This window comes from Mustelus asterias, chromosome 14 (genome assembly GCF_964213995.1).
Source record: "Mustelus asterias chromosome 14, sMusAst1.hap1.1, whole genome shotgun sequence".
NCBI lineage: Eukaryota > Metazoa > Chordata > Chondrichthyes > Carcharhiniformes > Triakidae > Mustelus > Mustelus asterias.
The window spans coordinates 55,646,925-55,672,112 of record NC_135814.1 but is presented as its reverse complement, the minus strand read 5'-3'; the positions used below and the strand labels follow the sequence as shown (position 1 = coordinate 55,672,112).

Here is a 25,188-nt window from a genome sequence, read left to right as displayed (position 1 = left end):
TCAATCTCTCCTGCATTTCCGTCCTGCCGCAGACTTTCCCCTCCCGCAGCCTCTGTCCTTCTTTAAAACCGGTGCCACCTCTAACTTATCCAGTTCTTCTCAAACGTCACCGACCTGAGGTGTTAACTTTTGTTACTCCCACCGCACAGGTACACTGGATCCTCCGACCCCGCCGGCCGGCAGTGGTGCGAACAACTGGGAAGTTCTGTTGACAGCGGCGGGACCGGAAGATTCCGCGCGGAACAATGGCGGACTGCGCCGGCGCCACCAAACAGCAAACACGCGGGGTGACGGCGAAAGGCCCCGCCCACTTCGCGAACCGTTGAGACCTTCCAGCACTTTCTGTCGTCAGTGCAGATGCCATAGGAGCGCTCGAAGGCAATGAGGGAATAGCTGCTTGCATTTAAAATACGGAGAATCCACTGAATTGAACTTTATTTTTTTTAAAAAACCCTGGTAACTTAAAAGGTTTCAGTCATATGTTTTTTTTTCTCTGTCCCCTTTTATCAAGGTCGATGCGATGACCGAAGAAAGAGTTGACACGAATGTGCCCACACCCAATGCTCGTGCTGAAGACGAGGGAATAGATTTTATTAAGGAGCAGGCGTTTAAATCGTTAAAAGTCAAATCTGAAAGGTGGAACAGATTCATCGCTGTGGATGAAAACAAAAAACTGCTGCTGGACTTTCTTGATCAAAGGCAGCATGGAAAACTGCTGTTATTTACTGGAGCAGGAGGAGCCTTGCATGCAGACGCACAGGTACAGGCGGGCAGGAGGGACGGAATAAAAATATGACTATTTGTATAAATATTTAAATTGCGGGTCATCGGACATTTTAAAAGTCAGTTTTAATTGTCAACTTATAACCCATTTTTTCCCGTTTTAAAAATTCAGGAAGGGGAAATGGATTGTTATTGATTAACCAAACTTTTTCAGACGAAATTAATTAAAAACTTATATAAAAGATCCTAGTTATGAAGATGATGTATTAATTGTTATCTGGTGTTCAATAAATTGAATTAAAAAAATAAGCTTGACATTTTGTGTGGTGATCCTAAACCGTGTGAAACATAGAATAAACATTTTTTCTGACTAGTGTACTTTTAATCACTTTCCAATTTTTTCCTATAGCTGTCCTTCCCACCAAAAAGCAAAATGCTTTATATTATCAAAAACTGTACTGGAAAATTGTCAAGTAATGACCAAAAAGATGAATTGATGCTTGGAGAGATCTTACAACATCCAGTGGAACACCTTACAGTTTTAATCAATGAGGTAAAGCAACCATCAACACATAATAGATTGGGTAGTATATTCTCCTTTAAGAAACAATTGTAAAGTTTCCATTGGTGAATAGCAGCTGCTATTCAGACTGAGAAATCAGACTGATTTCCTCCAGTCACATCTGCACCCATCAATTTGATCAGCGTGGCTGGCAGAACCTGACCAATCATACCAAAAGTGATGAACAAGTAAAGACTCTCTGGTTTATTTAGTCTGCCTATCACAAATCATTACTGTGTGCAACAGCAAATGCATGCACGCCATTCCCTCGGAAACAATGTAATCTTCTGGCAGAGGTGATAAACCAGATTAAAGTACATTCCAATCTGAGGAATAAATATTGGGGAAATTCTTCTCCAAACCATTTAGGTAATCAAAACTAATCAAGGAGGTCACACTTGCTCTCAACTTTACTTTTGTAACTTGTGATATCTACCTCAACCAGAAACAGTCCAGCTCTCATTTGGAACAGTATAGCAAGTTAGCATTCTCTGCACAAAACAGCAGCCTGTTCTATGAGTTCACTATTTCTTGATATCCATCTTCGATTTGGCCTTGCACAGCTTCAAATTTTGGCTTCTGTCCTCCATAATCTATTTAATTGGAACAAAATGTCAAGCTTAGTCTCTTCACCATCTTAGAAACCTTAATACAAGTACCCCATCTCTACAATTCTCTAAAGTGTAAACTCTTTTCTATTTTAGCCCAAGATACTTCTGACTGGAAATTAACTTAAGTGGACCTCTGCATCCTTTCCAAAGACTCATTGGCCATTCGCACCGGTTGAGTGCCAAATTCTTTGTCCTCGCTTGCAGCGGCAGCGGGATGTGAAAGCTGGAAAATTCTGGCCTTAATGAAACCCAAAACTGGGGAAATAGTATTCCAAGTGAAGCCTCATCAAGGACATAATAGTATGCCTTGCCTTACAATAATTGTCTTAAGAATGCACCCCAACACCTTATTTTCTCTAGCTAATGGTTTACTATGTCACTCATGTACCTTTAGAGATATATGTTTTGGAGTGCCCAGATCTCTCCTCTTTCAGCTTTAATGCTTTTCCCCTGAAGGAACGTTGAACATTAGCCTGACTCACGGCGTGATACAGTACTTATCCAAGTTAAACCTCATTGGCCAGTCATGACCCCAGTCTCTCAAAAACAGATGTACATTGTATACACTCCTAAGACTTGGGCAGATCTCAGTGTTTTCTGCAAACTTGTAGATGCTCCCCTCCTTCCCCAACACCTACCTCCAGATCAATAGTTATAGTCTTTTTAATATTAGCTTATACAGCCTGTTCTGCTTTTCAAAATCTAATGATCAAAAAGGACTGCCTACCTTATCTGCTTTTTAAGCTTTAGCAATTTCATCCCATCAGGGAGAAGCAAGCAGAACTCCAATGATTTTTTACATTTGTTTGCATGAAGTTCTGCAATGTGAATGAATGTTATTTACTTACACAGCTGATCTAAACAGTCTTGGTACATCTCTGTGGGGTGTAATTGGGATATTAATATGATGTGTGTTTTTAATCAACTGCTGTATTCTTAATGTTGTGCTTAATTGTAATGTGGTTTCCATAAGAAATAAACTTGACACTTTAGCAGTGTGTTACCATTTGTGATACCACTGCGTACAATCCTGAATAATTCACGCAAATAGGGTAAATGTAGCGATAATGTCATCTTGAGTATCAAAGTTAATTGGTAACAGTTTATATATGAAAACATTACAAGGCGTTTTTAAAATATATATGTTACATTTACAATTATATCCCAGCAGAAAGCTGAGCTACTTCAATGTCATTCATTTGTCAAAAAGAATGACCAATTATAAGATTGCATTGCAAAGTAATCTAATATGACTCTCATCAAGTAACAGTGAATAATGTATGTGCCTGAACAGCAGATTTCTTTTAACAGTTGCCACGCTTCTTACACAGAGTGCTTGCAGGACGATACATCAGATAATACATTTTTTTCTGATTCTAAATCTTGTACTCTTTTAAAAAAGCTACACATTACTAATACCAAACACAGAAATTTCAGGCTAGGAGATAGATTAAAGAACAGAACCTCAAGGGTCGTAATCTCAATTGCTTCTTTTGTCATACTTTAGTTAATAAAGGAATATGGAGGAATAAAAATGTAACTAGAGAAATGGTGTAGCAGGGAAATGTTCAGTTTCATGGGATACTGTGACCAGTTGTGAGGCAGAAATGGTCTGTACAAAACTGGCAAGAGTTGCTTAAAAAGGGCTGGCCAATGTCGTTGCTGGAAGATTAACTAAATTTGTAGGGAGCATTTGAACTATTATGGAAAAGAGAGGGGGGAGAGAAAAATAATGAAGTAGCTGAAAATAAAACAGAATGGACAAATTATGTAGAAGTGATAACAAAAAAAGGAAAATGACTTTAAAAATTGTCTTTGAGATGTAGGCAGCTGTGGCAAGATGCATTTATTGTCCATCCTCATTTCCTGTAGAGGTGGGTGAGCATTATTCTTAAACTGCTGTTCTGTTGTCCTGATTCTATTGGGAAGTGAATTCCAGGATTTAGAGCAAGTAGTAATGAGGGAACAGCAGTAAATATCAAAGCCAGGTTGATGTGTCACTCGGAGCTGATAGTGCTCCCTAATGTACTACTCTTGTCCTTCTCGGTGGTGGAAGTTATATAACTGGAAGGTGTTGCAGAAGTAAGGTCAGTAAGTTGCTGTAGTGCATAATATAGGTGATACATATTGCAGCCACAGAGTGTTAAGGTGGATATTGAGCTAAGAGATGTTATTCAAGCGGATCACTTTCATAATTTTTGCTTCTTACATGTTGCTGTGACTCCTGGTGAGCAGTGAGTATTCCATCACACTCCTGATTTGAACCTGGGAGATTGTGAGAAATTTTTTGAAGGGTTGAGAGGTGAAGCCATCTGTTGCAGAGTAACCAGTTTCTACCCTCCTTTTCCAACCATTTAATTTATCTGGCTGTTCCAGTTTTGCTCCAGTCAATGCCGGTGAGACTTGATGATAGTGAGACTTAAGGGCTGTGACCAGTATCCTTATAGGGGGCCTTGTGAGAGGCATTGGGGAGAGTTTAAACATGCTTGGTGGGGAGGGGTGGGGGTTTAAATTGGTTTTGCGCCAGCATGAATTTCCTCCATGGTCTTCAGCTGGTATCTGCCATGGAGGATCGGGAAATCCACTGGAGGCTGGTATGAAATTCATTTGCACCCCGCTAATGAGATGCAGGTGAAAACCTGATTCCTTGTGCCCGATTCTCCACAGCGCCAATGGGAAAACACCAGTGCGCAACACACCTAGAACAATGTGGCATGCAAATACTGGGACTCACCTGATAAATGCCTGGGGCCATCTCTGGAATTCAGAATGGAGGCCGCCATCAACCCTGGAACACCACAGCAATGAGTGGGAAACATCTGCAGGTGGACCTTCCAAATTCAACATCCTGGAGGGGGTCCATCTTCCAGCCTCTTAATTTTCAGGCGATCCACCCCCTTCAATATTGTCTCAGTGATATTGGACGCCCATTCAATGTAGTGCTCGGACAGGACACACGCCTTCCTGCCTGCCCCATGATGGAATACAGCGCAAAATACTTGGTTGCACAATTAATGAAGTTGGGGCTAGACGATTTGGCATGTTTTCCTGCTGGCCTCCGCAACGGGAAACACTCCCATGTTGCTGTCCTGCTATGGAACTTAGTTCCAAGATGCGAGAATCCCTCCTAGGTTTTTATTCCATATTTATTTCATTAAATACATTTAAATTCCCCCAGTTGCTGTGTTTCCAGAGCATCAATCCAGGCCACTGGGTTACTAGACCCAATTTTGCCATTTCCAACCTTGTAAAAGAGAGAAGGTCATTGTTGAAATATCTGAAAATTGATGAGTCTAGTGCTGTGATATCCTGGATCTATGACGATTGGCTATGTCAACCATAGCTATCCTTGTGTGCACTATGTTTAACAGCAGTCACTGGGGTATTTTGCTGTTTGCCCTTTTGACTAGATTTGACAGGGCTCTGTGGTGCCACACTTGGTTGAATGCTGCCTTAATATTGTGGGCAGTTACTCTTGCCTTCCCTCTATAATGTAGCTCTAAAGTTTTCATACTTGGATTAAGGCACAATGCTGAATGGCTCCAGTGGACAAATTGACAAAACGTTATTGGTGAGTAGATTTTATGTGATGGCATTATTGACTATTTATAGTTATGCTTGGGAGGAGACTGCTAGTGTGGTGATTGACTGGTTAGATTGTGGGTCAGCCATACCTATGCAATTTTCCGCAGTGTTGGGTAGATTCCCGAATCATATCTGCGCTGGGATAGCTTGCTCAAAGATTAATTGATTAGTTTTGTTCTGTAAGTCTTGAACATCACTGCCAGGCCCACAGCTTCTGTTATGTCTAGTGTACTCAGCTGCTGTTTAATGTTACATATGTTAGTTTAATGTTGAACACTACATCTTTCTACTTGTGTTTTACCATTAGAGTATTTTATATTGTTTTTGCTTACTTAAGTAATTCATGCGTTTCTAGGTTCTGGTTCCTATTTTGTCCAATACAAATAATCATTTGGGGTGGCCACAGGCTGTATGTCATGATGTCAGAAAACATATTGAAATGATAAAAAGCAAAATATTTGTTGTCCATGGCCAAATGGAAGGAAAAACTATTTTACCATTGCCTCTGGTTCCTGAAAGTATCTTTGAAAACCAAGAAATGGAAATTCAAGCTAAGTATGTTATCTTACTTCTAATACTTTCAAATTTGTTTTTTTATGGAAGTTCAGAAGAATGAGAGATGATCTTATCTTGAAACATATAAGATGCTGAGGGGACTTGACAGGGTGGGTGTCAAAAGGATGTTTCCCCTTATGGGAGAGGCAAGAACTAGGGGACACTGTTTAAAAAGAAGGGATCTTCCATTTAAGACAGAGATGTGGAGAACATTTTTCTCAAGAGGGTCATGAGTCTTTGGAACTTTCTTCCCCAGAAAGAAGAGATAGGACCATTGGATATTTTTAAGGCAGAGAGGGAGATAGACTCTTGACTGAAAAGGGTTTCCAGAGGTAGGTAACAACGAGTAGTTGAGGCCATAATCAGATCTACCATGATCTTATTGCAGTGCAGGCTCAAGCAGCTGATTGGCTCATTCCTGCTCCTAATTCGTTGGTACATCTGCAAGTTGGAAATTAATTTTGAATTGTGCTATTATTGAGTTTGATAACTTGTATAAAGAAACAAAATACCACAGATGCTGGAATCTGAAACAAGAACAGAGGACACTGGAAAAGCTCAGCAGGTCTACCAGCATCTACCAAAGTTAATGTTTTGAGCCATTGACCCTTCTATTAAAATGTAATTAGTATTTTTATTTTGTACAAAAATCTTGAAGATTTTATCCAAAATTGAAATGGTAATTACATATTAACATTATTCAATTTGGCCACTGGATTGTCTTTTTATGTTTTCCTTAAAGTTTTTACTTTAGGTTCAAAAACCTAACCTTCAGTTAATGACCGAAGAATATTTGGACAGTATGAGCAACTTCACTTTCTGACTGATTTTTCTTTGAAAGCATTTCAATTAGCACACCCACAAAGTGATTAAAATGTTAACACACCAACTTTCTCAATTATGAATTGTAGACCAATTTCCTATGGAGATTCTCATTGAAATTTGGACATGATGAAATGGTAATTTCTAACAAGACATGTCCTGTACTTAAATATTTAATATTAATGGACCTAGGAGTTTTGAAGAATGAGATCCTATGGAACTGTATGAAGGGACTTATTAAGGTAGATGCTGAGAAGTTGTTTCCTTTGGCTGGAGAGTCTATAAATAGGGCCATAGGGGTTCATCATTTAAGACTGAAATGAGGATGAATTTCTTCAGTGAGTTGATGAATCTTTGAGCATCGATGGGTCTTTTTGGGTAGAGAATTCCAGTCGTTGAGTCCATTCAATGCTGAAGTAGACAGACTTTTGGACCTTAGGGGAATCAAGGGAATGGGGATCAGATGGGAAAATGGAGATGAGGTCAAAAATCACCCATAATCTTATTGAATAGCAGAGTAGATGCAATCGCCAAAATTCTACCGCCCTGCCCATCACAGAATCGGAGTGGGTGAGGGGCGGACAATGGAAATGTCTATTGAGTTCAGGCGGGATTTTCCGGTCTTGCTCGAGTGAGGGCTGTAAAATCCCGCCCAATGAGTCAGCTCCTCTTTCTTATAATCTTATGAATAAGTCTTTTGTGGGGTTAAAGTGTGATAGGTATTACATGTAACTGAAGAACTGTATACAAACTGGACAATAAGATGAAAGATAAATGTCTCTTGCTTCTTTGTTTGATCTATGCACTGCTGGGAATGCCTGTTTCTTATTTTTAAACCTGTGTGCATGTTCCTTTTTCCTTATTTGTGTTTCCTTCTTCACCATTTCATCTGTATCTTTGTTACACTCTGACCAAAATGCTTTGGGGACTTTTGTCTCTTGTTCACTGATATTTGTCTTGTTTTTGGTCCTTCTGCAGTGCCCTGTTTCTATGTTGCATTTATTTAATTTTTGTTGTTGTTCTTGTTTTTTCTTAGTCATGTGAGTATTAGCAGTGCTTTCATTGTCTTTTAATTTTGTCAGCCAGTTTTTCTTGATGTTTGGAACTGATCCTTTTCCATCTATGTTGCCGTAGTGTTGTCTCTCCTTGTCTGTTGCAGATTTGTTCATTTCACCTGAATCTCTTGTATCCATCCCCTCATACCTTTGCATTCTTGCTGTGTTGTTCTCATCCCATTGCTACCTCACCTATTTTTATTGTCTTATAAACACTCATATCTTACTATTCTGCATTTTTGCTGTTCCCCCTACCCTTGTCTCCTATTTGCAACTTCATACACTTTGTTGTGGTCCCAGCCATTGTTAATATTGAACAGGTCAGATCCTAGAATGACACCTGGCTTGATAGATGCTAACCATTGTTTGTTAGAAACTGTGGAAGAAAGCTACTGAACAAATTCACAGGAGCCTGCTGATGAACTTTTAATACAAATGTTATAAAGCAGAGGTGGATTCCCCCTCTGAGAACTAAAACTGAAACACCCAAAGAGGAGTACCTCGCCCTATAAAAAGTTTGTGTAAAGTGATTTGACCTGTTCTTCAGCAACTTCTGGTGGTTAAATAAAAAAAATCCCTGACATTCACTCTAAAATCAAACGTAACAATTTATTTATCTAACTAACAGTGAACAAATTAACTAAACTACTAACAACTGAATAAATCCCTTCTATTAACTATTCCCGAATAAAACAAGATTCTAATGGTATGCTGTTCAAATAAATACAGTTCCCACTCATTAGCAAAAATAGAATTTAGCCACTCTCTAAATTACAACCAGGTTTTGTGTCTTCCAGAATATTCTGGGCTTTCTCTGTTGATTCTTCTGTCTGGAACTTCTTTGGTACCTTTCCTGTCGAGATGGTGCTTTCTGTAAGACATAGATGAAGCTATGAGAGCCAGCGATTCACTCTGTCTCGAGAGCTGAGAGCTGTTAGCTCTGGCAGGTGGCAGTTGCTCTCCCCTCTTTGTCCCACTTTCCTCTTTTATATGCGTGATGACATTTCAATATTTCCCACAAAATGATTGGTTCTAGGTTGTCAAAACCAGCAGATTTAAATTTAATAGGTTTTTGGTGTCTAAGTGCCTGATTCAAATTGATTGGCTAAATTCAAAAACCTGTTGCCTTGGGAAAAACTGCTGTTTGTCCTTTTCGATACTAATGTTTGGGCTCTCTATATACTTGCATTTTAAATCTCTAAGCAGAGAAAAAGCACCACCTTTTAATGGGACCATACAAATGCTCTCCCCCTAGCATTTTACAATTTTACTACCACCAAATTCTAACTTCCGACCTTCCAATCTACAATTACTCTACCCAACTTTGCAACACAAACAATAAAACATTTATGAAAATAAGAAAAGTGAATTATATTACACCAGAGAAAGATCTCAGTACAAACACAAGATAATGATTTAAAATCCCACTATTCCTTTACCCCAGCAATATCAGTGACACACAACCAGTGAAGAGTTACCATTAGCTTGACATTTCTCGCTTTGGACTGGCAAGTGATTTTCTTCCAGTGAATTCCAGAGCATTCACTTGATGCTTTTTACCCAATGTGTATCTCTCCCTGAGATATCCAAGAACCGCATTTTAAACTCAGGTTTTTCAACTGCAGAGCAAACAAATGAATTTCTTAAATTCAGTCTCGGAGTTGCACTTCTGCTAATCTGATTACTGAGTTCCTTAACTGATTAATTAAATATTGTCTTATCAGCCTTGTCTTTTTCTTATGCTTGGAGAGCTTCAAATCCATCTCCTCTCTCTGTCTCTCTGACTCACTTGTCTTAACACCTTTTTTCTATGTCTGTGTCACTGGATTCCTGTCACTTAGTAACAATTAAGTTTTTCTACTTTGTGTTTTATTTTTCAGAATCTTCAGAATTTTCAATCTTATTTAACGAACCACTATATATTATTTGCGTGTGTGTATATATTTATATACATATTATATATATATATACAAACAAACCCAAATGATCTTTTGATTTATTGTCACATGTATTAGTATACAGTGAAAAATATTGTTTCTTGTGTGCTATTCAAAGCATACTGTATATAGAGAAGGAAAGGAGAGGGTGCAGAATGTAATGTTACATGTTTCTTCAGAAGGAACTCTTCAAAAAATGCAGATAACAAAAATACAACAAAACTTACTCCAACTTATAAATGAAAGAAAGGGTTTAATATAGAAACACCATTACTCCAAACTTGGGGCCTCGCCCTGGGCCACTCCAAGCTTCCCACAATTCTACACAGATTCTTATTTATAGTGAATCAGCTGGTAAGCTGACTATTACATCACTCTGTAATTGGTTCCATGGTTTACTGGGTCAGCTGACCCTTACATCTTGTTCCCATTGGTCACATTACATCCAATACAAAGTTGTCACCAGTTACATCCTAACATTACAGTCTTAACTAGGGTGAAAAATCAACTTAATATGAAGTAGATCCATTCAAAAGCCTGATGGCAACAGGGAAGAAGCTATTCTTGAGTTGGTTGGTATGTGACCCCAGACTTTTGTATCTTTTTCCTCACAGAAGAAAGTGGAAGAGAGTAAGTATGTCCAGGATGCGTGGGATCCTTGATTATGTTGGCTGCTTTTCCGAGGCAGTGGGAAGTATAGATGGAGTTAATGGATGGAAGGCTGATTTGTGTGATGGACTGGGCTTTATTCACGACCCTCTGTCGTTTCTTGTGGTCTTGAACAGAGCAGGAGCCATATCAAGCTATAGTACAAGCAGAAAGAATGTTTTCTATGGTATCTGTAACGTTGGTGAGAGTCGTAGCAGACATGCCAAATTTCCTTAGCCTCCTGAAAAAGGAGGAGCATTGGTGGCTTTCTTGACTACAGTGTCAGTACGGAGGGAGCAAAACAGGTTGTTGATGATCTGGACCCATAGAAACTTGAAGCTCTCGACCATTTCTACTTCGTCCCCATTGATGTAGACAGGAGCATGTCGTCCACTGTGCTTCCTGAAGTCAATGACTATCTCCTTCGTTTTGCTGACATTGAGGAAGTGATTATTGTTGTCGCAGTTCACCAGATTGTCTATCTCTTTCCTGTATTCCGTCTCATCATTGTTTGGGATCTGACCCGTTACAGTGGTGCCACCAGCAAGCTTGAAAATCAAGTTGGAGGGGAATTTAGCCACACAGTCGTAGGTGTATAAGGAATAAAGTAAAGGGCTGAGGACACAGCCTTGCGGGGCACCGGTGTTGAGGATGATTGTGGGGGAGGTGTTATTGCCTATCTTTATTGAATGTGGTCTGTGGGTTAGGAAGTCTAGGATCCAGTTGCAGAGGGAGGAGCCGAGCCCCAGGCCACAGTTTTGTAGGAATAATGATGGCTGAGCTGTAGTTAATAGGAGTCTGACATAGGTGTCTTTGTTATCCAAGTGTTCCAGGGTTGAGTGTAGGGCCAGGGAGATGGTGTCTGCTGTGGACTTGTTGCGGTGATAGGCGAATTGTGGCAATCTGGGAGGCTGGAATTGATTCGTGCCATGACTAGCCTTTTGAAGCATTTCATAATGATGGATATCAGAGCCACCGGGCGATAGTCGTTAAGACACGTTGCCTGGCCTTTCTTTGGTACAGGGATGATGGTTGTCATTTTGAAGCAGATAGGGACCTCAGATTGGTGTAAGGAGAGGTTAAGGATGTCTGCAAATACCCCTGCCTGCTGGTCCACACAGGATCTGAGTGCTCGTCCAGGTATCCCATCCAGTCGCTTTCCGTGGGTTGACTTCTGAGAAGGCTGATCTGACGTCTGATGGTGACCTCGGATACCGGTTCGGCTGAGGCCTCCGGGGTGGAAGCATGCTCTCGCTGACCTCTTGCTCAAAACAGGCATAGAATTGTTTGAGCTCATCGGGGAGGGGTGCATTGGTGCCTGCGATTCTACATGCCTTCATCTTGTGGCCTGTTATGTCTTGCAAACCATGCCTGATCTTTTAGCCTAATCAGATACCCAGCCTTCAAGGTTCATAAACAAAATATAAATGAAATTGAAACTATTTTTCTTAATATATAAATTAAATTTATAATTATACATTGTTCGTAACTTTCTATCTTTGCTCCATGCTTCTCCTCTTTAGTGGCATTCTCATTGTATTTGTGTAAGTAGATAAACAATCAACCCCTGAGGCTTTCTTTCCCCTTCTGTTCCATCTCTTACTCTGATGCTACTGCCCCCACCTCTACCGTAAGCATTTACCCTCTACATCTTCTCTTTTTTAACCTTTTGTTTCCCAGTGGCAGTGCTTCTGGATGTCTGCAGACCTCATTCTTAGTCAACTCTCTGGTGGAAAAATTACTTTGTTTTGAAAATGATTACTGAAAGTAGGCTTGTTGAGCTTAGGAAATAAAAAAATAGTATTCCTAATTTGTTGAAGAAAAGGTGAATTACAGGATCAGGGCATAAAAGCAGTTGAAAATAGAAGTTAGACAGGTGCTTGGATTAAAGCAGGATTATGATCTTCAAATAAGGATATTTGTAGGGGAAAGCACAGTGAACAAGAAGGTGATCTGTGCTGGTCGTCAGGAAGGAAGCGAGAGTGAGGCAGAATTGCCAGGGGCCTGAAGCGTAATTAGATTGGTTGACAGTATGCCGAGTACAGAACAGAATTGTTAAGAAATTTCAGGAGGTTTCATAGTGAAAAGTAAAAGCAGCAAAAAATATAATTAAATGTGCCTCATTTTTTTCTCTGGGAAGTTCAGGGAGAAAGAAAATGATTTTCAGAACTAGCAAATCTGCCATAGCATGGCCTCATGATGGGCAATTGTTTTTTGTAAAATGCCATTATTAATCTTTACGTCTCTCGTTTCAAGGTTAAATGTTGCACAATGTTTTAGCCACAAAAAAGTAGATGCTGACATAAACTAGCCAAATGATTCCAATCAATCTAACTGATTAAGAGGCTCTACTGTTACTTTTGTAGTCTTCCACAAATGGACAAATCAGTACTTCATTCTATTGAGTCCATGGTGATCCAGTGGATGCATCAGATAACAAATGTTATGAAACAGAATTCTGGTGATGACTTATTTGAAGAAACCAATCCTATTCCAAGTTCAGAAATTTATTTTTGGATGGCAAGAAAAGAAAACTTGCTTGGAATATATAAGCAGGTTTGTATGCAGAACCAAACTGAAGCTAATTCCTCCTTTCTGCTGTTCAGTTTTAAAATAAATGTTGAACCTACAAATGAATGATAAAGCTGCATTTTTGATAATGTTTTGTATGTTGCTGCCTATTTAAAATATAACGCTCTTGTGAAATAATTTGCTATAAAACAGTTTAAACATTTTAATATTTTAAATATAGTTTGTATAGAAACTATGATAAAGTATATAACAGTAAAATTATTAGTGTTCAGGCAAAGCATCTAAGCATAGATTTAGCTAATAGTAACCTCATTTTTCTTTCATCAGATGCTGACAGACCTGTATTTAAATAAAAGTCCAACAGTTTAATGTTTTATTTTCTATTTTTGCTCCCATACTTTGTTTGTGTCTGGTGCAATAGGTTGAAATGCCACAATACAGTACAGAGATATAGGTATGTTCACATTTGTGATTGCTCACAGAAAATTCACAATTTCCTCTGCTTCATTACATCCAATGCCAAGTGTCTCGACGAGTATGAGGAAAAACGTAAAGGCATATTTTCTTCCCTTTGCTATCCCAGATATCATCTAGCTCTTGTTTACCTATTGACATTGACCAAAAGTCAATGAACGGTTGAGGACTCTGGGTCTGTACTCATTGGAGTTTAGAAGGATGAGGGGGGATCTTATTGAAACTTACAGGATACTGCGAGGCCTGGATAGAGTGGACGTGGCGAGGATGTTTCGACTAGTAGGAAAAACTAGAACCAGAGGGCACAACCTCAGGCTAAAGGGACGATCCTTTAAAACAAAGATCATAGAAATCATAGAAAATGATGAGGAGGAATTTCTTCAGCCAGAGAGTCGTGAATCTGTGGAACTGTTTGCCGCAGAAGACTGTGGAGGCCAGGTCATTAATAAGGGGATCAGGGGTTATGGGGAAAAGGCAGGAGAATGGGGATGAGAAAAATATCAGCCATGCTTGAATGGTGGAGCAGACTCGATGGGCCAAGTGGCCTAATTCTGCTCCTATGTGTTATGGTTTTATAGTAAGCTGATAAGCAAATTGCTTGCTGACCATCTCAGCATGATCATATTACTGTTTATGTTTCTTGCATAAGACATTAAGCTTTATTTTTGGTCATTCAGATGGCATAGTTGACATTTTTATATTAAGTTGATCTTTCCCTATACCCTAGCTATGACTGTAACACTACATTCTGCACCTTCTTTCCTTCTCCCCTATGTACTCGATGAATAATCTGTTTTGTCTGTATAGTGTGCAAGAAATAATACTTTTCACTGTACTTCAATACATGTGGCAATAATGATCAAATCAAATATTTTTTTTACTCACTATAACTTTAAATTGTGATTATTTTGTACAGCTCCAGAATCCCAAGGTTTGCAAAATAGCTAATATTCTGAAAATTGTGAAAAGCAGCTATTATTCGACCTTCAGAAATACTATCTTGAAAGTAACAGAAGGTAACTCACTGTCATTATATTTTGAATATGTAATGTTGCATAGAACATTATAGAACATGTTATAAAATTAAAAAATCAAACGTTTGGATATATAACAGTGACACAAATTCAGACACAACAGGGGGGGCGATTCTCCCGGCCTGCTGCTCGAGTAGCACAGCGGGCCAGGAGACATCAGCAGGGGCCTGTAGTGGGACTCGTGACTGGCATCTGGCCGATTGCGAGTCTCCAGGCCATGTTCTTTGTAATCAGTGCGAGCCATATCATTAGCGAGCCTGGGACAGTATTCTCTGGGCTCATTAATGTTTCTCCCTCTACCGGGAGAATTCCCACCAGCGGGGATTAAAGCTGGTCCCCATCAACAGGGACCAGGCATGATCACCTTGCTGGTGGGTACAGAGGCCATTGAAGCCCTCCAGGAGGACAGGGGCAGGGGGGTGCCCCTTGGGCAGTACCCACTGGGCACCCTGGCAGTGCTGACCGGGCAGTGTCAAGGGGCAGGGCTTATTGTGGGCAGGGTCAATTGGTGGTTGGGGCGGACCCACTGTGCACTCTGCATTAGGGATTGGTAGGAGAGGGAGGAGGGATCAGGGCTGCACACATGCGGGGGAGAGGCAGGGGGCTTGGGGCTGGCCATGGGAGACTGGCGATTGGGGCAGGCCTGGAGGGGGGGAATGGGAGTCGGGTAGGTGAGCGATGAGGGGGTGGGGAGGGGCCCAGTGAAGCAATTGGTAGACTGGCGTGGGCCAGTGCGCATGCGCCGATCTCACCACTGACAGATGCATGCGCAGTGGCCCGCTCAGCGCGCTGATTTTGGCCTCTCCAGTGGGATGAGGCCCCAGACTCCCACTTACCGGTGTGAATCCCCCTGAGGCACTCTGTGGAGCACAGAGTGCCAGAGATTCGTTCGACTAAGTACACCCCAAAAAAACCTCCGGTTTTCCCGCCCATTGGGCACTTAGTTTTTTTTTGGGAGAATCGTCCCCAACATTTAACAATGACGATTGTTGTGTTTGAATCAAATGTAAGTTAAGCAGCTAAAATGGAATTGGGAAGTACATTGACCGGGTTTCTTACTGTGCTTGTAAGTTATTGAATATAATTGCAATTGGTTTGAGAGACAAGTAGCTTGACGATCAGGACTGGGCTTCTGATTGAGGACTGAAGCAGGATCCCCAGAAGAATTAATATCAGAGCTTTGTGCTTGTTATCGATATTCTTAACTTCTGAAAATGTATATAATAAAAGCAAAATACTGTGGATGCTAGAAATCTGAAATAACAGAAAATGCTGTAAAAACTCATCAGGTCTGACAGCATCTGTGAGGATAGAGAGAAAATATTGTTCACGTTTCAAGTTCGTATGACTTCTTCAGAAGAACAATTGCTTTCCAGCATTTTCAGAAGAAGAATCATTTGGACTTGAAACATTAATTCTTATTTTCTCTCTCTACAGATACTGCCAGACCTTCTGAGTTTCTCCAGCATTTCTGTTTTTTTTTCTAAAGATGTATGCTTTGTTTAATATTCAGAATACTGCTAAGCAGGACCCATATTGGAAAATTTTATTGTGCCTTTTTGTAAATTAAGCACAATATATAGCTTTGCAACCATCAGTTTATTATTTAAGGCCGATTTCATGAACTCTGGAATATTTATATACCTTTTCAACAATAAAGAGGGAAATATTGGCCAGTAAAATAACATTGTCCTAATTGTCTTAGATTACAAACTGAAGTTCAGGGATAGACTAGGAAAACACCATAAGCACTGGGAAGCAGGCAGGATTCAAACCCCAGAGGAAGGAGTTTGTGAATTGTCACAAATGAATTTTGGGTGTTTCCTTTTACTTTCCCATGATCATTATATTTGGAAATGGATGTATGTATTTTCTTACCCTTGAGAGTGGTTAACTCAATTTTTAATAACCCTATAGCAAGTTTTTGTGTATTCAAAATTAAGAAGGTTGAAACTTGACCCAGAGGTTAATGAAAATGTGACATCTCACTCACTTGATTCACCTATCTCCCATACAAAAGTAGTTGCAGATGAAGATAAAACAGTAATTATAAAAATGGAATTTAAGTCACTCAATTTCAGTGCAGGCTCAATGTTTCTTTGTTGAGTTAATACTTTGGCTGGAGTGATGGTCTTGGAACAGCAGGGATTTCTCAATAGCTTAAAAAACACCAAAACGGACAGGTTGGGAAATATGCCACCACTTATAAGGGGTAGCAAATCTCAAACAGCTTTCTGTTTACGAACAGTGGTGAGAGAAGAAATTAGTGCTGTTTTAATTAACCCAACTCCTGCCTATAATAGAAGAAATATTAAGTTTGCCACAAAGCCCTGGCTAAGCAACAATTTATTTTGGTCAGCCAAAATCAGTCCAAAAATTACCCTGCAAGATTTTCTGTTGGTGTAGATTTTCACCTCTTTCAACAGACTTTATCAACTGACTTCAAACACATGCTTCAAGTTTCTTTTGGCTGATAGTCATTCGGAAAGTTGGTAATTTAACCTCTCACTCTGGCAAATAGAACTGTTAAATATCTGGCCATTGCTTAACTGCTAAATGTGTTTGTAGCAGTTTCTGTTTTTTGCTGCAGATTTCAAGCATTTATTATTTTTTTCCATAATATGCATATGGGATTGTTGTGTAAGTTATGTTCATTAAAGCTGCCTCTTGCTTACTTGTTGTCCCTCCGATTCCTTCAGATTTCCTCTAGATAAATCATGAATGCTTCAATTATTGTGAGGTAATTCCTGTTAAAAATACAATTCAGGTTACTTCAATGGTTAACAAATTAAACAATTTGTAATATTAAAATCTTCACAATATGCAGTATAACGAGATACCTCTTGGAATTTTCTTTCAACCCTTCGTGGGACTTGAGCTTTGTTTTGAAGGCTGGAATTTTTGGCTATCCCTAATTGATCTTGAGAAAGTGGTAATGAGCAACCTTCTTGTATCGCCAGTGTCCATATGGTGTGGGTAGAATTTAAATACTTCAGAAATATATATAGAACTATTTGTTCATCTACATTCAGTGATTTCAAAAAAGACCAGTTTTTCTGAAAGAAAATCAAAGAACATTTGATTTGTCGATATTAAGCAGTTAACTTAAACATTTTAGTTTAGTTATTAGTGTCACTAGTAGGCTTACTTTAACACCGTGATGAAGTTACTGTGAAAATCCCCTAGTCACTGCATTCTGGCGCCTGTTCAGGTACACTGAGGGAGAATTTAGCAAGACCAATGCACCTAACCAGCACGTCTTTTGGACTGTGGGAGGAAACTGGAGAAAACCCACGCAGACATGGAGAGAACATGCAGACTCCACACAGTGACCCAAGCCAGGAATCAAAACCAAGTCTCTGGGGTTATGAGGCAGCAGTGCTAACCACTGTGCCAAACTCTTTCTTCGGAGATATGTACACCGTTCTCCTTGAGAACAACATAACCATTTGAGACCTGCTACTATATCATTTCTGAGTCTAGTTTATGTCTATTGTACTGCAGACTTCAACACTTCAAAGTGTTAAAAGTAATAACAAGAAGAAAGTGATTTTTATTTTTCCGGTCTTCCAATTGGAATTTTGCAAGCATTTTCAAATCTAATCCAAACTATAATTAATCTGACTTGCCTAAAAACAATGCCTGTGGACATATTTCAGTTCTCCACACAATTGTTTATTCAGTTTGAACCATCTAACAAAATAAACTTCAATGTTAGGAAGGTGTGACTAATTCTCTAACATATTTGTAGCTGTGTCCGAGGCTGAAGACATTGAATTGCATCTCCGAACTTTGAAATATCATCTATCCAATATGGAGGAATCAAACTTCTCTGAAATTGGACCACTTATTGCCCCCCTTTTCCATACTATTTGCTTGATATGGAGCCACTCTCGATACTATTGCTTCCCATCAAGAATTATTGTCTTGCTACAGGAGTTCTGCAATCTTATCATCAACCAGGTATGTGTCTACTTTGTGTGGGGATATGTTAAAATTAAACAAATCTTTGGCAACCTTTTTAATTTGCATATGAACATATGGGACATCATGAAGCTTATCAAATTAATTACTGGGCACCATATTATTGAGTTATTTCTTTTGTTATAATTTTAAGAGATGGGTGTTATCTCAGAAGATAACATTGAAATTGTGTATGCTATTTTTAATAATTGAAATTAGTATGTAAACGTTCCCACCTGGACTGTTGTCAGTGACTACAATGCAGCTGTAAGCTCTGGTCAATAGGTAGTGCAGTATCATTTATTTTTCAACTCTGGCTTCTTGTTCAAGCAACCATTCTTCCCTTGTATTAAAATATTTTCCCATTTATTGATTGCCATTGCACATTTGCAGGTCTTCCCAATAACTGCTATCCAATTTTTTCATTGTTTTATGTGCTAAAATTCAAGTATTACTGCAGCACCCAAGAGATGCTCATTCCCCCCCGGGCTGGTCATCCAGTTTTCAGGATAGACTTCCAGCTTTGTTTTCTTTGATTGCACAGTGGCTGTTCCAGTCCTACTTTCTGCCTTATGCCTCACAAGCAACAGTGGCAAAGTTAGGAAGAAGAGTAAATTCACTGGTGTCTACTATTCCAATAACGGTTCTGGTTTTTTAACTGTTGATTTTATTAAATGGTTTTATACCACCTGCTCCAGTGACATGTTGAGTACGCCTACTACATCATTAACTGATTTATTGATGTACCCATTAATCTGAGTTCATCAATTCATTGTTTTCTGTTTCTGTATTAATTGATTTATTGATTCAGTAATGCATTGTTTGTTTTGATGGTGTCAGTGACTGGTGATATACGTGGTTTGTCTTGATTTATGCTAGTTTTGCTGTTGGATTTTATGATGCCAAAAGAAAATTTAAATTCTTCCGTTTATTCTCTTAATTTTGTTTAATCTCCGTGTAATTGGAGTTGCAACATCTGTTGTCCACTGTTTCATGTTATATTGTCATTTGAATCTTTGGGAACATTGTGACAAAGCTTCTCAACACTGCACATATCCTGATTGTGTACGCTGTCACCAGAGATGAATTTTAAAAACAAATATTGGGAGCAATGTAAGAGCAGAGAAAGCATAAGGCATCCATACAAAGATGTTTTGAATAGGTTTTTTGAAGTTGCACAATTCAATATTAATGATGAAACTGTATACCTCCTTTCCACTGTGCCAATGTGCTGAGCTGGTATTGTAAATACCAACAATACCCTTAAAAGGATGGTGTTCAATTTCAGTTTTATAAATATATAATAAATCTACTGTGTTTAAGCAGTGCTGTAAGCGTTCAATTATGATGTAACTGCATTGTACTCTATACACTTCTGTTTTTTATATTTTTGTCTATTGGGTGAAAAACCTTTTCAATACTTTTTTAAATGGCGCTGAACTGTTGTGATCCAGCTTGTCTATAACAGGGTAAGATTTCTATGCAGTTTTCGATCTTGTCCTATGTCTGACATTTGATGAGATGAAATTAGCCATTTTGAATTTATTTTGCAAAACTTCCCTGAATTTAATTAGTATGAATACAGCATTTGACAGCTGAAACAGGACAGTAGTCTTTAAGAATCATAATTCAGTTGTCAACTGTTAAAGGATTCTGTTGTGAAGCTTTTGTACTTCACGAGTATTGTAATTGCTATTTTTATTTGTGTAACTATGTGTGTTTTTATATACATTTATATAATTTTAATATTTGTCTATATATTATGAAGATGAATTCATATTAGTTTTAAAGTTTTTGTACTTGATAATATTTGTCAACAGGCTTTAAACTACCTGATTCCTGAAGAGATTTTTAAAGTTGAGATAGAAGAAGCGTTGGAGAAGGTGCAACTTACCATTCACGTATTGAAAAGCTTTAAGAATTGTTTTCACCAACACAGATTAAAGCTTTTCCAATATTACAGCCACACTACGGAGGTGAAACATTGGGACTTTCCTACACAGATGGTATTTGCTCGTTTTGATAGGTTTCTTGACCGATTGTTAAAAATTGAGGTATGTGAAATGAGGTTATATCACCTAAGTATGTTAACTGTGCTTCTACCATTACATCTCAGCAGCATCAGCAAGTCATACAAATTGTAAAATATATTCAGTCCTCAATGTTTCTTTACTTTTAGAAACCAAAGCTAATTTTAGCTTTATTAATAGAGGCTATCAGAATTTCAAGAGGTTTGAACTTGGTACCAATTGGTCGCAGCAAACCTTTTATTGAAACATAGCAGAGCTCGACAAATTTCAGTGTCTAGGCATTAAGTTACAGTTTCAAACTGTACTGGACATAGCTGTGCACATTGTCAATTTCTTGTTCAGCGTCTTTAGTCAGATGGATGTTTAGGCCTCTGCTAGCATGATCTCTACCCATGCAAGCCAAGGTGTTGTCACAGCCCTTCTTTTATACCCCAAAGTGGCAATCACCTGACTCGATGGACTGGATTTTACCAAGTTCACCAGCACTCTGATGTCAAGATCATTCCCAGGGACCAACCTTGCTGGATGTCCAATTGCACTGCACTTCAGCATTTTGCAGAAGGCAACCAATATGTAGTTCGTCACCTCAATATCCATCCAATTTGAGACAAGGGAGATAGACAAAGGAGGCAGGAGCTGGGTGAGCAGGTCCATTAAAGGGCAACCTTCAAAGTAGATGCAGTCAGAGTGTCAAGCCTGAAGGAATAGGCTTTCAGATCAATATGATGGCAGTTTGTCATTGTAGCATGATTCCATGGTTCAGTGAAAGCTTCTAGGAGTTGATGATAGACGTGTTCCAAGCTAGACAAAATATTTTGGCCAGGATTTTCCACCCCCGTTTCTGAGGGCAGAAAAGCTGGTAGGGAAAGGGAATCCAATGTCTCCAAACGGCTTTCACACCAGTGGGATTTCCTGTTTCCATTATCCCTGCCCCCCAGCAATGACATGATGGGGGTTCCTGCCCAGAAAAGACGGGAACCCAATTACCGCACATTTTAATATCATTAGCGGGCTTCCTCACTCTTTCTTCCCCTCCTCCCCCCCACACTTGGATTTCTCGGTGGGGTTTATAACAGAGCTGGACCAACGGAAAGTTGGCGAAGATAATGCACTGGGGCGTACAGGTGAGTACAGCCCCAGGGGGGAGTGGGACATGCCAGGCATATCCTGGCAACCCCGAGTCCATGACAGTATGTCTCTCCATGTGGCAAAATGCCCACCTGCCACTTATGAAATAGCAGCAGCAGCAGTGGACAGAGGTCCTTAATTGGCAACACAAGAGTCTAATTAGCCTAAGAGCTGGAAAGCCATCTGCCACTTTCTCCGATGCTGCTAAAATGCCAGCTGTAGAGGGAATGTGATGCCACCCTGCCTATTTTACTCCTCCTGTCTCCCAGCCATTCCCTGGGGATCCATAAAGTCCTGACCATTATTGCTAAATACTTTATATTAAGAAATAGAGAAAAGGAAGCTCATTTCATCCCCTTAAAAGACATAGATTACAAAAGTATCATGGCTAGGCCTCAGCATGCACCACATTTTAAGAAGGATGTCGAGGCTTCAGAGAAGAAATTTACTAGAATGACATTGGGATTGGGAGACTTTAGTTATGGGAAGAGACTGATGGGTTTGTTCTCCTTTACGCAGCAAGAGAAGTTTTAGAAAAAAATAGAGTGAGGTGTTCAAAATGATTACTTTTGATAGAATAGGTCGGGAGAAACTGTCTCCAGTTACCAAAGAGGATATAGAATTACAGTGATTGGCAAAAGAATTAGAGGTATGAAGAATCAATTTTTTATAGTGAGTTGTTGTGATCTGGAACGCATTCTCTGCAAGCAAACCGAAACAGATTCAATGGTAACTTTCAAAATGGAATTGGGTAAATGTTTAAAGGGAGAACATTTCAAGAGCAAGGGAGTGACTAATTGGATAGCTCTACCAAAGAGTTGACACAGGCACAACTGAATAACTTCCTTCTTTGTTGTATTGTTCTATGATTCTGTGAAATAAAATACCTAACATGTTGACATGTTACTTGCTTCACTTTTAGGAACTGTTTAATACAGCTATAGAGTTTCTTAAATTGGAGAAAATTGAAATAGGAGGCTCCAAAGGAAAAGTGTTCAGTGAAAAAGTCTATGGTATCAATGAAGAATTTCAGGAATGTTGGCGAGTATTCGGGGAAAGCAAATATGATCCTCTGGATTACAACAATAAGGTATGGCTCTATTTTGAAAATGAAACTTCATATCTACCTTGATTTACATTTCATGAAATTGTGTCTACATTCTGAAATTAACCTTAGATTTTTTTGAGAACATTCCAATGAAGTGAATGTTATTTTCATTTGGAAAGACTTCAGAGAATTTGACCCTTTACCTTTTTGAAAATGCATACCTCCAAGATGTGAGAATTAAACTATTCAAATGCTACCTTATTCACAAATCTAAAAATGTTCATTACAATCTGTGTAGGAATTTTTGTCTGACCACAGCAGATACATGGAGCAGATATATGATTTTGACAAACGCCTGGGCTCAGTGCTGAACCTTGCATTTCAGGATTCAGGAACTCTGGAATCAGCCTTTAAGGTACTGATTATGCTTTGGTATGCCTAAGTTTTAACAAACATTTAATATTTTTGAGTTAATTGTATCATGATTCATGAGGTGAGACTTAAAGTACTCAATGTATATTTTGGTTTCAAGTAAAAGGCACAAGAGAGCTTTTTGCTATTCAAGAAAGAAAGTTGGGGGTGATTCTCCCAGCCCACTGCGTTGCTCTAGCAGCACAGCAGGCTGGGAGGCAGCAGTGGAGGCTTTGTAGTGGGCTTCCCGCTCGGTGCCACCTCCTTCATGTGTCTCCAGCCACCGGATTTCTGGCATTGTCAGCGCTGCGCCAGAAATCGGCGTGAGCTGAATAAGTTATTTAAATCAGGATTTGCAGGATTAGCGGATCCGGGACTGAAGGGGTTTACAGCTGCTCCCCACTAACGCGGAGCTGGCCGCCTGACCCCACTGGAGTGAAGGGAAGCCATGGAGGCCCCCCAGGAGGTTGGGGAGTAGGGGGGTGCCCCCTGGATGTTGCCAGACTGGCAGTGCCCAAGGGGCAAAGTGGCAATGCCGAGAGGGCACCTTGGCACTACCCAGCGGACATCGGGCAGTGCCAAAGGGGAGGGGCAAGAGAGGGCAGGGCCTCTGGGGTTGAGATCGGTAGGGGTGGGGGGTCCCACTGCCACTCTGCACTTGGTGGTGACAGAATCATAGAATCATAGAAACCCAACAGTGCAGAAAGAGGCCATTCGGCCCATCGAGTCTGCACCGACCACAATCCCACCCAGGCCCTACCCCCTTATCCCTACATATTTACCTGCTAATGAAGGAGGGAGGCCAGAGATTGGGGCTGACCATCGGGGTATGGGAGGGCTAGAGTCGGCCTACCGAGGGGGTCGGGACTGTGGGTGGGGGTGGATCAGGACTGCCGGGGGGGTGGGGGGGAGATTGAGGCGGGCCAGAGGTGTGATGGTCGGGGCTGGCGTGGACATGTCTGGGAGACCAGCGATTGGGGGAGGAACGGGGTGGTGGTGCAGCTGGCCAGCGCTGGGGGAGGGGGGGTTGTAGGAGGATTGGAGGGGCACCATTGCGGGGTTGGCCAGTGATTGGGGTATGGGGGGAGTTGGAGGGGCAGGGTTGCTGAGCTGGTCAGTGATTAGGAGGCCAGCAATGCGGGGCTACTGCACATGCACCGATCTCCAGTCTGACAGATTGGTGCATGCGCAGTGGCCCGCTCAGCACGATACTGCCTCCCTCTCCTGCGGGAATAGGCCCTGCCCACAGATTTTTAGCATGATTCCCACTCGGCTCTCTGTGATGCACAGTGTGTAGGAGATTCATTTTGAAAATCCCGCTGAAAAAACCAGCAGGATTTACTTCAGTTTGTACGCAAATTCAGCACTTAGAATTTTTTTGGGAGAATCCCACCCGTTATCTTTGTAGACAGTTTTTATACAAGTGTTTTTCTGCTTTGCTAGTGACACTGGTTGAGGCAGAGACCATTACGTCTTTAAGGGAAAATTGGCTAAGAATTTTTAGTAGGCACAAAGTTGTGGGGAGAACATGAGGCAGTGGGGTTAGCTTTGGATTGCTCCAGCAAAAAATGACCTGCAGCACGATGCACGTTTTTGTGTTTTAAGCTGCTGTCACTTTAAGGTAGCGCTGTATCTTGAATGAAAAATATTGTGATCATCCCATTGCGAGGAGCACTGGTTTGTCTATCTTCAGACCCAAGTTGACAACTTTCAGTTTTACACTTGGCATTAAATAGGAAAAATGTGTTAGGAGGAAATGGGAACAGGCTGTTTCACCATTCATTTAGGTCATGATTGATTTGTATCATAGCTCTTCTTGTCCACCTTTGTTCAAAATTCATTGCTAAATGTATCCATCTTAAAAATTTCAACTTATTCAGAATCTCTAGTTTTCTAGAGGAACAAGTTCCAGATTTCTACTACCATTAGTGTATATATACAAGTGCTTCCTGATTTCACTTTGAAATAAACTAGCTCTAATTTTAAACTCATGATTCACTGTTCTGGGTTCTCCTCCAGGGGAAATGGTTTCTCTATATCTACCGTATTAAAACCCTTTATCATTTAATA

The 25,188-nt window shown here is 40.1% G+C and overlaps 1 protein-coding gene across 1 annotated transcript in view; it reads left to right on the top strand.

The window, feature by feature from the left end:
* Positions 1–520: 520 nt before the first annotated feature.
* dnah9l (dynein, axonemal, heavy polypeptide 9 like) overlaps positions 521–25,188 on the top strand; it is a 509,143-nt gene continuing 484,475 nt past the window's right edge. The window contains exons 1-9 of the mRNA XM_078227708.1: positions 521–760; positions 1,133–1,276; positions 5,837–6,036; positions 12,865–13,054; positions 14,421–14,520; positions 18,290–18,501; positions 20,322–20,555; positions 22,582–22,749; positions 23,006–23,122. Of these exons, the coding sequence (XP_078083834.1) occupies positions 521–760; positions 1,133–1,276; positions 5,837–6,036; positions 12,865–13,054; positions 14,421–14,520; positions 18,290–18,501; positions 20,322–20,555; positions 22,582–22,749; positions 23,006–23,122 (1,605 nt within the window). The remainder of the gene's footprint in view (positions 761–1,132; positions 1,277–5,836; positions 6,037–12,864; positions 13,055–14,420; positions 14,521–18,289; positions 18,502–20,321; positions 20,556–22,581; positions 22,750–23,005; positions 23,123–25,188) is intronic.